Raw genomic sequence first — 13,274 nt, forward strand, 5'->3', positions numbered from 1 at the left:
AACGTAACAAAAACAAAAAGGCTAAAATAAGTCCCCAAAACAAAACCATGGCAAACGAAACTGGCAAACCACGGCGTGCCATATGTTAGCTAATAGCAGGACACAGACTGCAATACGCTCCAACAGCCAAACACAGTCCCAAACCCAAAGTAAGACAAAGCCCCAAATCCCCGGCTTATTTTTTTTTTGTCCTCTAACTCCCCTTGCCACTTTGGGGAGGGTATAGGGTTTTTATTATAGCTTCAGGGCATCAATCTCGTCAGCCACTGGGCATAGTGAAAAGGCACCGTGCCCTAAGCACACAAATTTCCTTATCACCACAAACTAAAATATATATAAATGGTAGATGGCAATCTCAACCCACAAGAGTTAAGATGATAATATGTAAATGGAAATTTATTTTGTATTGGTTTTTCTTATATAAGAGACAGCACACAAAGGGAGAGGTGCACAGTATGTCATTAAAAAAGAACTAAAGCTGAGGGCAAAACAACAAGCTGCCTAAGCTGAGGGTTTGGTGACTTGACAACAGCATACATGAAAAACAATTCAAACTGGAAGCTGTTAGCAAGGCCCCGGAGCGGGAGGGTAGTCATGTATGTGCATGGGTCCCTCCGGCTACTGCCATACCCACTCATGGGCTCCGGCCAGGTTATCCACCCTTTTGTGAGGAACCATTCGGAGAAGTGGTACTCCAGATGATGACTGCTTAGATAGCTGCCAGCTATCCTGGCTGCGGTTCACCTAAACAAGATTATATTAACCCCTTATGCGCCCATTCCTTAAGGGCAAGGACCACCCCAAGCAAGGAAGCCTCCTAATGGAAGTGTTTTGCCCCAGGAAAGATAACCCTGATCACACAAGGGTATTACTATCAGAGCACACAGGGATGAAACCCTGAGCACATGCAGCTCTAGTACACTAAACTGACTCATGCACACTCCCATGTAAGAAAACAATATGAAAGGCAAAAACACCACTCGAAAATAGGAGATTGGAGTCAGAGCGGCTGTGGCCATTAGGCACAGACATTAGTCAAGAACTGGCTGGTGACAACCCACCTGACCTGGGCTGGCTAGAGATAACGAGGGGATAGAGCTAATTAGTGGGGGTCTAGTTTCACCAAGTTTTGGTGGTTTGTTTTTGTTTGGGGGAGTTTTTTTGACATTTTGGGGCTATGGTCTCGTTTTAAACTATCCAGTAGTTTGTTTGATTTGCTTATCTTTCTGGGGTATCTTCCCTTAGGTGTTGGCAAAGATGATAACCTTTAAATGTAAAGTGATCATAGGCCAGAAATATAGGCAAATATTAAATCCCTTGTCATAAATATAACTGAAGTGAAAGCAAAGATATATGCATTTTGACTAGTTACAAAGACAGCTCTTTAACACGGGTGGAACACGAACAAGGGGAAACTTAGTACCCAAATGAGCCACAGAGATATTAGAAAGAATTTTTTCAGTGTCAGAGTAGTTAACAAATGGAATGTATTAAGCAGTGATGTGGTGGAGGCTGACTCCATACACAATTTCAAATGTAGATGTGATAGAGCCCAATAGGCTCAGGAACCTGTACACCTGTTGATTGACGGTTGAGAGTCGGGACCAAAGAACCAAAGCTCAACCCCTGCAAGCACAAATTAGGTGAGTACAACTAGGTGAATACAGCTGAGGGGCGGGACCAAACAGGTGAAGCTCAATTCCCTACGCATAACTAGGCGAGTCCATAGGAATTACCGTTTGTCCTGGCGCCATCTATGTTTTGACAGCAGTACTACTAATGTTCCCACGTTATGTGATGATCGCTATACGGGTGTTACGGTCAGTTGCTCTTCTATATATGTTTATGGACAACGTAGGTGATTTGAGGCAATTTGCGGCCAGAGTGTAATAATATCCACGCGGTGAGTGATGGAGGAGGATATATACTGCTGTGTACTCGACCAGCGGGTGAGAGGTAAGTTATATCGAACAATTATGGGGAATAGATGGGTTATTTTAAGCATAGAATGTCAGGTAACCGGTAACTACACAGATGGAGTAGTGTTTTTTTAAGTCTTTATTTACTAAAGTGGAACATTGCATTATGCCTTTAGCTGAACAAGTCTACTGGTGTGGGAAGTAGACGGGTTTTATGAAAGTATTTTACCTAAATATTTGTATTTGGTTAACTAGTTCAGCCGTTACCAGGGAGGGTGTTCCTTTAATCTAATCTAAAAATTCTAGCCGGACAAAGTGATGAAATAAAGAAATTGAATAGAACGAGGTGGTTTGCCAGGGTGCTTAACATTTAGTTTAGTTCACTTACTATGCAGCCCATGCTTAAAGAATGCAAGTTTATCATATTGAATTTACCGTAGTTTTACTGCATTTAATATACCTTTTTACCCTATTTAATTATGTCGGGTAAAGGCCTGTCGTGGAAAGTTCCTAATATAGCAAGTTTTAAAGGAAAAGTTTGAGTTGACTTTAACGCTTTAGTGACCAATTAGCTTAGTCTATTGTGAGGAAAGTTACTAGAATCTAACATTATAAGTGCCATTTCTCTACTCTTTTTGAGAAACATGACTAGATACATGAATCGCATAGTTTTATTACTAAATGTTCATGGATTAGGTTGCATAGTTGAGGAAATAGTGATAAAGTTTGTGATTTTGTGTACCTTGACTTCAGCAGAGATTTTGATAGTGGCGCAAAATTGATAGGGGCTCGGATCATTGGGAATGCTGACTGAAGTTGATTAGGTCATGGCTATACCAAAGGAAATTAGTATAAATGGGGTTAAGTTGGGAGAAGTGTTGTAAGTAGTGCCTAAAAGCTCCTTGGACCTTATTCGCAAGATTATGGTTTAGACTGCAATAGTTGCAGAATTGGCAAATAAAAATTACCGATGCCCTATATAGTTTTGAAATGGTTAAGACTACCAGATGCAGTTTAATGCTGACAAATGTAAGGTTTGGGGGCTAGGTAAAGATGAGATAGATGGTGTAGATTGTTAAGAGTATTAAATTTTTTGCAGGTGGTAAATTCTCCCAGAGCTGGCACTGCTCTCCAGCCTGGGATGTTGATTGGTTAGTCTTCAACTGCCTCCCAACATGGTAGCGAGGTCCTGAGCTGACATGCAGTGAGGAACGTGGAAAGCTTCCTGAATTGGCACATGGTATGCCTCCCTTTCAAACCAGCAGCTGGCACAAATGTTCCAGCTAACATCAGAATAGTGGATGAAGCCCACACTAAAATGTAAGTGGTACAGTAAATGGACACCCCCCCCTCCCTTTTGACACTGAACAGTTGGGAGGAAGGGGGGGGGGAGAAAGTGGCTTATAGTTCTATTGCTACAGAATCTTTTGTCATAAGCCAGTGGCAGTGCCTATTGGCACTTGCTATTCAGAATCTCCCTGTTACATAGTTAATTAAAAACGAAATGCTGTAGACAAGCTTAACCAGTTTGCTAGAAATTGAAATTGGCATACTTGCTCTGCAACTACTTACCCTCTTGTACCATGTTACTCAACCACCACACCACCCATTCTTCTAAAATAACATCCCATATGATAAAAACTTCTGCTTTTAATAAATATTTCTAACTTTAATATTAGTTGGCTTGCATGGTGTGTTAATCATTCCTTTGGCAGAACTGTAGCTAAATTGTTCCCACATTTAATCCATTAACAGTACTGTATCAAGTTCATAAAGAAATTTATAATAAAGACCAAGTGTGGTCATGAGTGCTGCAGATGGGGGAGATAGAACCTTACACCTGCAGAAGTGTGGTGATAACTGGAGAGAATATGGCCTTGTATAGTTGCTAGTGTAAAAATATTACTAAATTTAGTAAAATCAGTCTTGGTAGTATAGTTGGGTTAATTATGAATTTTCAGACTAAAAAGCTTGGTACATAATTCAACAGAATAAATTTGTCCCCCTAGTAGTAAGCAGTGGTTGCAAAAGAATAAGAATTTGTATATATAAATTTTGTATTGGTTTTATTCAAATGTTATATATGGTTGTTAAATTAAAGTTTGTTTGCAATGTTCCAGAAAAATGTTCATGACTAAAGTTGTTGGAAAATAAAATTTGTATAGGATGTTGACTTGAAATGACTATAGCTTTGTAATTAATTAAGATGGGACAACGAGATACTTGGTGTGCCATTTAAAACGGCAACTGTTAAACTGGTGGTACAGGTATGAACAAAATAACATCGCTTTGCAAATAACTTTTTAGTAATATTTACTGTTCACATGACAGGTTGTGGTAGGTCCTGGCAACAAAGAGCTGCAGGAAAATACTTGCAGATCTACAGTAAGTAGTGTTGTGTACATTGGAATTAGAGGGTAGAAGTTAATTGCTAAAAACCTATTAAATATTAGGGTATGGAAGTTGAGGCTTAGGCTAGTGGATACCATATCTGCAAGTTTAGTCCTTTCAGGAATGTATTGAATAGAATGGTATGTTGAAATTGAAAATTGTAATGTGGGGCACTAGATCTTAAACAGCATAGTTGAGGGTGTTTTATTAATAAAATTTTAATGAAATATAAATCTTTTAGTTAACATTAAATGTTTGTTAAATAAGCTTTAATCTATAAATGTATAACACTGTTAAGGGTAATCATGAGTAAAATAGTTAATGGCAGGAGAAGTTTTGTTTTAAGTGATGGTATTTTTCCCTTGAAAGTAAAAAAAATATTCAATGTTTACTTTAGCTTGGTTTTAAATTTATAGTTTTCCAGAATGTGGTTTGGAAAGTCTAAAAGTCCCTCTTCCAACTGACAGTTAATTGTGTTGTAGTAAAGGTTAATCTGAATAGATTTGCATAAAAGTAAAATAGTAATAACTTAAACAATATAGCATTGGCTAAAAATAAATGTAAATTGCCATTGAAGTGCAGTTGTGGATAGTTTCTCAAATGACATTTACTGAAACTTGGCAAATTGATGCCATACATATTTATATTGCTAAATTAGATCTTTACTACTGCTACTAGAATATGTAGGAAAGGTAAATTCCTTAAAGAAATTTTTTACATCTGAATTTGTAAAGTACTGAATGCTAATTTGAAAAGTAAAGCAAGATTGGCTTTAAATCTGAAATTAATTTGTTGAAATATTTTTCAGGTGAAAGTGATTATGATGCATGGACTGGCTTGGAGTGAGTCTCCTTTACTCTGCAAAAGGAAATCTACAAAAGTGGGTGAGTTTGAATTTGATGTTTTAGCTATATCAATGACCTAATCTTAATTCTCTTATCTAGTCCATTTATAGGTGTGTAACCATGTCCTACTGTTACAACCCACAGGGGATGATGCAGTTTGTACTGATCCTACCCCATTTCATAAAAGGGGACCAGGCAGTCCTGCAGACTTCCCTGGCTTGGCTTTTTCAGAGCTTTGCTCAACTACCCATCTAATAGAGGGACTAGATTTGCATAGGTTTAGGGACCCTTAACAATGGTTACATTGTTAATTCACACAGGGCTTGTTTGCTGAATGGGTGGATGCATCTAAAACTTTAGTGCCTGGCATACATTGTACAGTGCTTTTGGTAAAGCATATGTACAATGTGTTGATGGCACTAAAGTGGTGGATGTAATGCACCCATTCAGGGAACAAGCTCTGCAATAAAACCAGAGTAAGGGATAGGCCTTGCTGAGCCTATCTTAAAAGATAGGATGTTAGGATTTTTTGGGCTTATTATTAGGCATTGGTGATAATAAAAGTAGTGTCCCTGTTTAATGTTTATTTTTCTTTTACAGGTGATTGTCTCTGGAGTTGTCTTGGCCTTTTGGATCTTCTGTTCATCTAGGAGCATCTGTCCCACAACCTGAAACAGTAATAAATATTAGATGTATTATAAATACTATATGTGAAACTTATTAAATAAAACAATTTTAATGAAACTACTTTATATACCTTATCCTGAAATTATGCTGGAAATTATTGTTTACTACTATTGATGCAATGTTTAAACATCTGAAATTTTTTTTACTTTGAAAATAAATACTTGGTAAAATTTACATCTATTTGTAACTTGTTACATAGGTACATGCAAAATGCATTGAATAGATTTAAAAGTGGACTACCTATTCAATTTACATAAACTAACAAATATTGCAAATTAGTCTGAAATATTAAAGTGAAAAACTTTAGTCAATATTTTAGTTTTCATATTTGAAAGTAAATTTAAAGCTATGCAACACCTAAGCTTTGTACAAATTATGATTAAATTAACTAAAGATCATTGTTAAATTTACAAAACATTAGAAAAGTGACACTGAAGCATCTATACAACATGGTTTTCAGAGTCTTTGGTAACTTAAATTTAATCAAAGCTCTTAAATGATTTGTCTGCCAAACTTCAGATATTCTGAAATATTTTACCTAGATTAAAACCATCATTGTTTGAAAGGGCAAAACAGATTACTGTCAATTAGTTTGACCTAACATCTGCAAGGTCCTGAAGGAATGGAATTTTTTTTGTAAAACTTTGTTTGCTAAAAACTAACCCTGCCTAATGAACCTGCTCATTTTTTTTTAGAAATGGCAATTGCAACATTACCAAAGGCCATTGGCTATTAAAACAAAGTACCAAATGAAAGACCAAGAAGCAACAAATAGGTACATGGTAGAAAGGACAAAAGAATGGTTACGAGGAACCTTTCATTTGTTAAAGAAATGACTGGGAAAAATGCTCTCATACCACAAGTGGTCTTAACCCTTGTCATATACATCACTGACATTAATCTACATATTACCAACCACAAAAATAGCTGATAACATGTTATAAAAAAATAAAGAATAGTATAATATTGAGGCCTTAATGCAGATCTCTAACTCTACAAATAGTAACAAGACTGGCAATTTCTTAATATAAAACAGAAAAAAATCCAAGACCTTGCACGTGAGCTAGAACAATCCATATCACAACTACCACATTAAAATGAAACAATGAAGGTAAGGTAATTACCAAAAGAAGGCACCAAACCGGGAAGGCCATGTAGCACCATCAAAGTGCGAAATAATCAGAGGGCACTAAATATCACCAAGAATGCCAATACGAGAACAAAAACGCATAAGGCGAACGATATCAAAAGTATCCGATTCACCTAGAATTCTATCGAGGGACAAGTGACTGAGGGACGGTCGGAAAGCAAGACACACGCTCGTCCTGGAAGTCAAGACATTCATCAAGGATATGCACAATTGTAAGAGGGACAACGCAATTCGGACAATAAGGAGCAGGGCGGCGCTCCATTAAGTGACCGTGGGTTAAGCGGGTATGACCAACCCACAGCCGTGCCAAAGCAGTGTCCCACCGCCGGTTACGGTGGTAGGAGGAAGGCCACGGGGACACACTAAGTTTGAGAGTACGCAGCTTGTTACCAACCACAGAGGACCAACAACCCTGCCAACGGGGAAGAATGAATAACAGGATAAAAGTCGGAATAAGGAATACCTTTACGGGAGATGGGACAAGAACGGATAGCTTCCTTAGCGGCAGCATCCGCACGCTCATTGAAACACCAATATGGCTGGGAACCCAGCAAAACTCTACTGATTTAAATTTACTAGAAATAAGAAACAGCCAATGTTGAATCTCAATGACCACCGGATGGACAGGATTAAAGGACCCTAGAGCCATGAGGGCACTACGAGAATCAACTACAACCACAAAGGAGGAATGAGAAAGCAAGAGACAAAGAGCATAGAGAATAGCATAAAGTTCTGCCGTAAAGACGCTAGCCTCCGAAGGGAGGCGACACATGTAAGTACGGTCAGGAAAAACAACAGAGTAGCCCACACCATCCACACGCTTAGACCCATCAGGGAAGATGGAAATAGAGTGGGAGTGCGAAGAAAAGTGCTCAAGGAAGAGGCTTTTCAGATTTGTAGGAGGGGTAAAGGCTTTAGTAATACAAGTCAAGGACGTACAAAACTTGGGAAGGGGGACTCTCCACGGAGGTAATGAAGGAACAATACGAGGAGAAACATTAGAAATATGAACAGAAAGAGAATCCTGTAAGCGAGATAACTGGACAGAAAGTGGGAGACAATGAAGAGGAACAGGAACCACAGGAGGAGGAAAAGTCAATGCACAACAGAGGCGAGAGGAAGGATGTTGGAAGGACCGCGCAAGATAGCGAAGACAGTAGCGATCACGGCAGTCCTGAAGAGAGAGAAAGCCAGTGTCAACATACAAACTAAGGGCGGGAGTCGAACGAAAGCCACCAGAGCCGAGACGCAACCCAGTATAGTGCAAAGCATCAAGATGGCGAAGAGTAGAAGGAGAAGCAGAAGAGTATGCAGGGCAACCATAATTCAGTTTAGACAGGACGAGAGAGGAGTGCAAATAGAGGAGCGAGCGCCTATCCACTCCCCAAGAAGTATGGGACAAAACCTTAAGGAGGTTAAGGGCCTTAGAGCATTCAACTCAGAGGCAAGAGATATGGGCTGACCAAGACAAACGAGTGTCAAAGACTAACCCCAAAAGCTTCGCGGAATCCCTGTACACAATGAGATGACCATAAAGCAACAACAATGAAGTAAAGGTCCTTTCACTAAGAATCTATCATTCACTGAAAGTTGCTGCAGTTAAAAATAAAAGACAATACAAGTCCCTAGAAATAAACAAGCAACCTTTTTGACTAAGGAAAAGAAGGTAGTTATTCTACTGTATAAATCTAAGTATTCACTTAGATAACTGTATCCAAGCATAGAGGTTCCCCCCCCCATCCCTTTCAGAAAAACATCTACTTTCGAAAAAGTTTAACATTGGCCAACAAAAATGATTCCAGAAATAAATTGCCTAATACCAGGAACAACTGAGAGCCATGACAAACACTGCAACCCTCTCCTACCCCCAAGTCTTATGCTATTTATGATCCAAGGTAATTTGAGATACTATACTGTACTTCCTACAGACGAGTCTAGTGAGAGGGTGATCACCTGGCGATTAAATTGAAGCACGATACAGGTGTCAACGAACATTAGTCAGCCCACTTGTCAGCACTGTGGATAACTAATGACATCATAATCTGCAGTGTTGTATGCCTCCCTGTGGCCATTTAAATCAATAAAACACAGGGTTGTGGCAATGTTTACAGCATAAGGCAAGGTATAGAGGAATCCTGGAATGCCATGTAATGTGTAGTCCTTGAATGTGCTTTAGGCAACCAAATTGAATAACAACATTTCTGGTGTTCGGCTATATAATCCGAGTTTCTCATTCGGTATAATGTTTTAAACCTAAATAGGAATTCACTTTAAAGGTCAATTTATTTCGAAAGTGCTAACCAGATTCCAAATTACTGAGCTCTGAAAGTACTACAAGGCAAGTTTAACCGAATGAGTGTTTGCCTATCCATACCCCCATGAGGTATGTGACAACACTGAATAAAGAAAGGGTCTTTGAGCATTCACCGTGCAGGTATTTGACATGACCAATATAGCCAAGTGTTAAAGATCATTCTAAGCACTTCTGCACAATCCATATACTATCAATTAATATAATTGTACAATGGTGCTTGGTGGATGATATTTCCTATTAAAACTCATTGGACAACTGTTTGTATTAGACATTTTAAACCTACAAATGGTAGCCCTAGATATCGCACTACAGTATTAATTACAAGATGAACATTGTAAAATCAATACCACAACAGCAAAGGATGACGGCTTTTCAACAACCGACAAACACGCAGGTCTAACACCAGCCATCCTGAGAGAGGACGTCCCAAGCATGTACACCCCACAACTTTACATCACCTTTGCTACCTCACGCGAGCACGCAACAGCATGAGGATGCCATACTCCCAAACCAACTCCGTGCACTTTGAGGCTTTAACAACTCAACATTTAAAAAGTTGATTTAAAAAATCAAACACCTGAATTTTTCCCTAATTAAATTTACTAGGGAAATGCACACCAAGCCATGAAACTTACAATGAAGATGAACAAACTACACACAACTGTCACCAAACTTCCACATACCACCCCCCTCTCACTCCTGCCCTCCCTCCTTAGGTGCTCTGATTGGCTGAGCACCTGAGCCACCACCACTCACCTCTTGTTGTGAGAGCCTAAAGCATGTTTGGTTGCACTTTAAAAGTTCCCGAGTGTACTCGCCTAATTGTGAGTACCGCCTGTCCGGTTCACCATTTTGTTTTTCAATCTACCTCAATTTACCCCTTTACAGTCAAATATTATGCAAAATTCTGTTTAAGACTTGTCCCTTCTTAACTTAAATAACTGCTTTGGCCATCTGCAATCTTTCTAGGTGGGTAAAAATGACTCTTGAGGCCAGAAAGGACTTATCAGACGGCGATCATAACAATACGGTACACACACAAAATCACAACCTGATATACACCAAACAGAAAATCCACTGGAGCTGTGAGGCGACGTAAACCCTTGCCCAAGGCACTGGCAGCTGCATACTCTACCACAGTATATTACTGACTTTGTAAAAGTCTTACAACCGGATTTCCCCATAAATCACAGCAAGTTTTGAGGCCCCTCCTTGAGTCAACGTCTTACGTAAGACCTACAAGCACTCAGGTGAAGGCTGAAGCAGTTCAACACCATACGCCCCAACTTCAAATACACAGTTGAGAGGCGGGACCAAAACGTGATTTTCTGTGTGTGCCTGAAGTTAGGGCATACGGTCTTGCTTCACCCTTCACTTTACCCTTCACCGGCGTACTTCAGGGGTTTTATTTAATACTTGGACTGGCTTCAGTAGGGCCTCCAGACTTTCTGTGGCTTCACAAGTGTCAAATGAATCCCCTGCATAGCAGTGGAACTGCCTTTTCCCTTCACCTTCAATGCCTCTGCACTGGAAGTATACATCTACACCAGCCCAGAAGAGTCATCAGTCCTGCCACCTCTCCATACCCCCCAGGGCCTGGCACGGCCTGGTACGACTCAGAGGCAAGCCGGGCGCCACTGCTAACTGGCAGTTTGTCCCCACAAACAAGCAGTTAGCCGCCTTCAACTGACAGTGGTACAGCTCAACACAAAGGCACCGCCAGCCACAACGAGCAGTTTGCTAGTTGACCAGATGTCCACCTCGTGTTGACACTGGATGAGTCATCACCGCCGGACTATATAAAGAGCGCTGCCTCCCTGGAGAGGCAATCTCTCCCTTAGTGCTCTAGGATCACCTTCGTGTCTCTAACCCGTCGTCCACTTCCAGCCAACATCTTGTGACTGATGCCATGGTGGTATGGTCGCTGTCTTCAGAACACCAGTATATCTTCATACTTTTATTCATTGCTTATAGTTTATTTTTTGCATTTAAGGTCATACTAACTTGTTCACCTTTGCATTACATGATAGTCAAGTATTGTCATGTGTTATTTTTGTTCATTACTATTTCAGTAAATTGTTTAATTATTTATTTGATAATTTTCATTTGTTTCCACCTGCAACTTACACACTGCAAGGCCAATAGCAGCATTTCTTTCATTTATGTGAGGGAGAGCCATACCATCTTGGTTCAGTATAGCTGTGATACCATAACCCGTCACACAAGATATCCAGTTGTAAGACTTTTACCATCAGTGGTGGTAGAGTATGCAACTGGCAATGCCTTTGTTACAGGTTCGCTTCATCTCACAGCCCCAGTGGATTTTCTCACACATTTGAATACATGAAACAACTTTATTTGATACATTCCAAACCAAAGTACTGTACAGTACAGTACAGTAATTATCAAACCATCAAATGTGTGGGATAATCATAGTGCGCTAAATATCACTAACGTCGCCAATACAAGAACAAAAACGCATACGGCGAACAATATCAAAGGTATTGAATTTACCAAGAATTTTATCGAGGGACAATTGACAGTGAGGGATGGTCGGGAAGCAAGACACGTAAGTCCTGGAAGTCACGACATGTAGAGACAACGGTTTGGACAATAAGAAGCAGGGCAGCGCTCCATTAAGTGCCCGTGAGTTAAACGTGTATGACCAATATACAACCTCGCCAGAGCCGTTTCCCACCACCGGTTACGGTGGTAGGAGGAAGGCCACGGGAACACACTACTCTTAAGAGCACGCAATTTGTTACCAGTAACAGAAGACCAACAACCCTGACAACGGGCAAGAATGGGGAAATGAATAACTGGGTAAAAGTCATAATAAGGAATACCTTTACGGGAGATGGGACAGGTGCGGATAGCTTCCTTAGCGGCAGTGTCCGCACGCTCATTTAAGAACACACCAATATGGGCGGGAATCCAGCGAAATTCCACTGTCTTAAATCTACTGGAGATAAGAAACAGCCAATGTTGAATTTCAACTACCAAAGGATGGACTAGATTAAAGGATTCTAGAGCCATGAGGGCACTGCAAGTGTCAACTACAAACACAGAGGAGGATTGACAGCGAGAAAAGAGTTGATGAAGAGCATAGAAAATAGCATAAAGTTCTGCCATGAAGATGCTAGTCTCCGGAGGCAGGAGACACAAAGGTGCAGTCAGGAAAAACAACAGAGCACAGTAGCCTACACCGTCTGCAGACTTAAGACCCATTGGTGAAGACGGAAATAGAGTGGAAGTGTGAAGAAAAGTGTTCAAGGAAAAGGTGATTTAGAACTGTAGGAGGGGTAAAAGTTTTAGTCATGTGGGTCAAGGCTTACAGAATTTAGGAACGGGGACCCCTCCATAGGGGCAAAGACGGAATGACACGAGGGGAAATATTGGTAACACAAACTGAAAGAGCATTTTGTAAGAGAGACAACCGTACAGAAAGAGATAGGTGGTGAAGGGGGAACAGGAACCACAGGATGGGTAAAGGTCAAGGCATGACATAAGCAAGAGTGAGGGTGCTGTAAGGACCGTGCAAGGTGGAGAAGACAGTAGCGATCATGGCGATCCTGTACAAACAGGACGCCAGTTTCAACATACAGGCTTAGGGTAGGTGTCGAAGGAAAGGTACCAGAGCTGAGCCGTAACCCAGTATGATGCAGTGTGTCCAGATGGTGAAGGGTAGAAGGAGAAGGAGACGAGTAAACAGGGCCATAATCGAGTTTAGACAGAACGAGAGAGGAATGTAAAGAGAGGAGCAGTGTCGATTAGCTCCCCAAGAAGTATGGGACATGACCTAAAGTTAGTTAAGGGCCTTAGAGCATTCAACTCGGACGTAAAAAATATGGGGCGACAAAGACAAACGAGTGTCAAAGATTAGCCCTAAAAGCTTTAGCAGATTCTTTGTACAAAAGGGGATGACCCCTGTTACCTAACAGTAAATAGGTATCTGGGAGTTAGCTGTT

At 40.4% G+C, this 13,274-nt stretch overlaps 2 protein-coding genes across 8 annotated transcripts in view; one reads left to right on the forward strand and one right to left on the reverse strand.

Moving 5' to 3' along the window:
• Nucleotides 1-5,899, forward strand: part of LOC138356090 (uncharacterized) — a 252,268-nt gene extending 246,369 nt beyond the window's left edge. For 2 of the 3 annotated variants that reach the window (XM_069311767.1, XM_069311768.1), the window contains exons 4-5: nt 5,119-5,190; nt 5,756-5,899. In XM_069311767.1, coding sequence (XP_069167868.1) covers nt 5,119-5,190; nt 5,756-5,827 — 144 coding nt within the window. In that variant the 3' untranslated portion in view covers nt 5,828-5,899. Of the gene's footprint in view, nt 1-5,118; nt 5,195-5,755 lie in introns of all 3 variants that reach the window. The other variant, XM_069311769.1, reaches the window with a different exon arrangement.
• Nucleotides 5,725-13,274, reverse strand: part of Dhfr (dihydrofolate reductase) — a 30,520-nt gene continuing 22,970 nt past the window's right edge. For all 5 annotated transcript variants that reach the window (XR_011224189.1, XR_011224188.1, XR_011224190.1 and 2 more), the window contains one exon: nt 5,725-5,823. The gene's annotated coding sequence lies outside the window, so the exon portion shown is untranslated. The remainder of the gene's footprint in view (nt 5,824-13,274) is intronic.

Source organism: Procambarus clarkii, chromosome 70 (assembly GCF_040958095.1).
Source record: "Procambarus clarkii isolate CNS0578487 chromosome 70, FALCON_Pclarkii_2.0, whole genome shotgun sequence".
Lineage (NCBI taxonomy): Eukaryota > Metazoa > Arthropoda > Malacostraca > Decapoda > Cambaridae > Procambarus > Procambarus clarkii.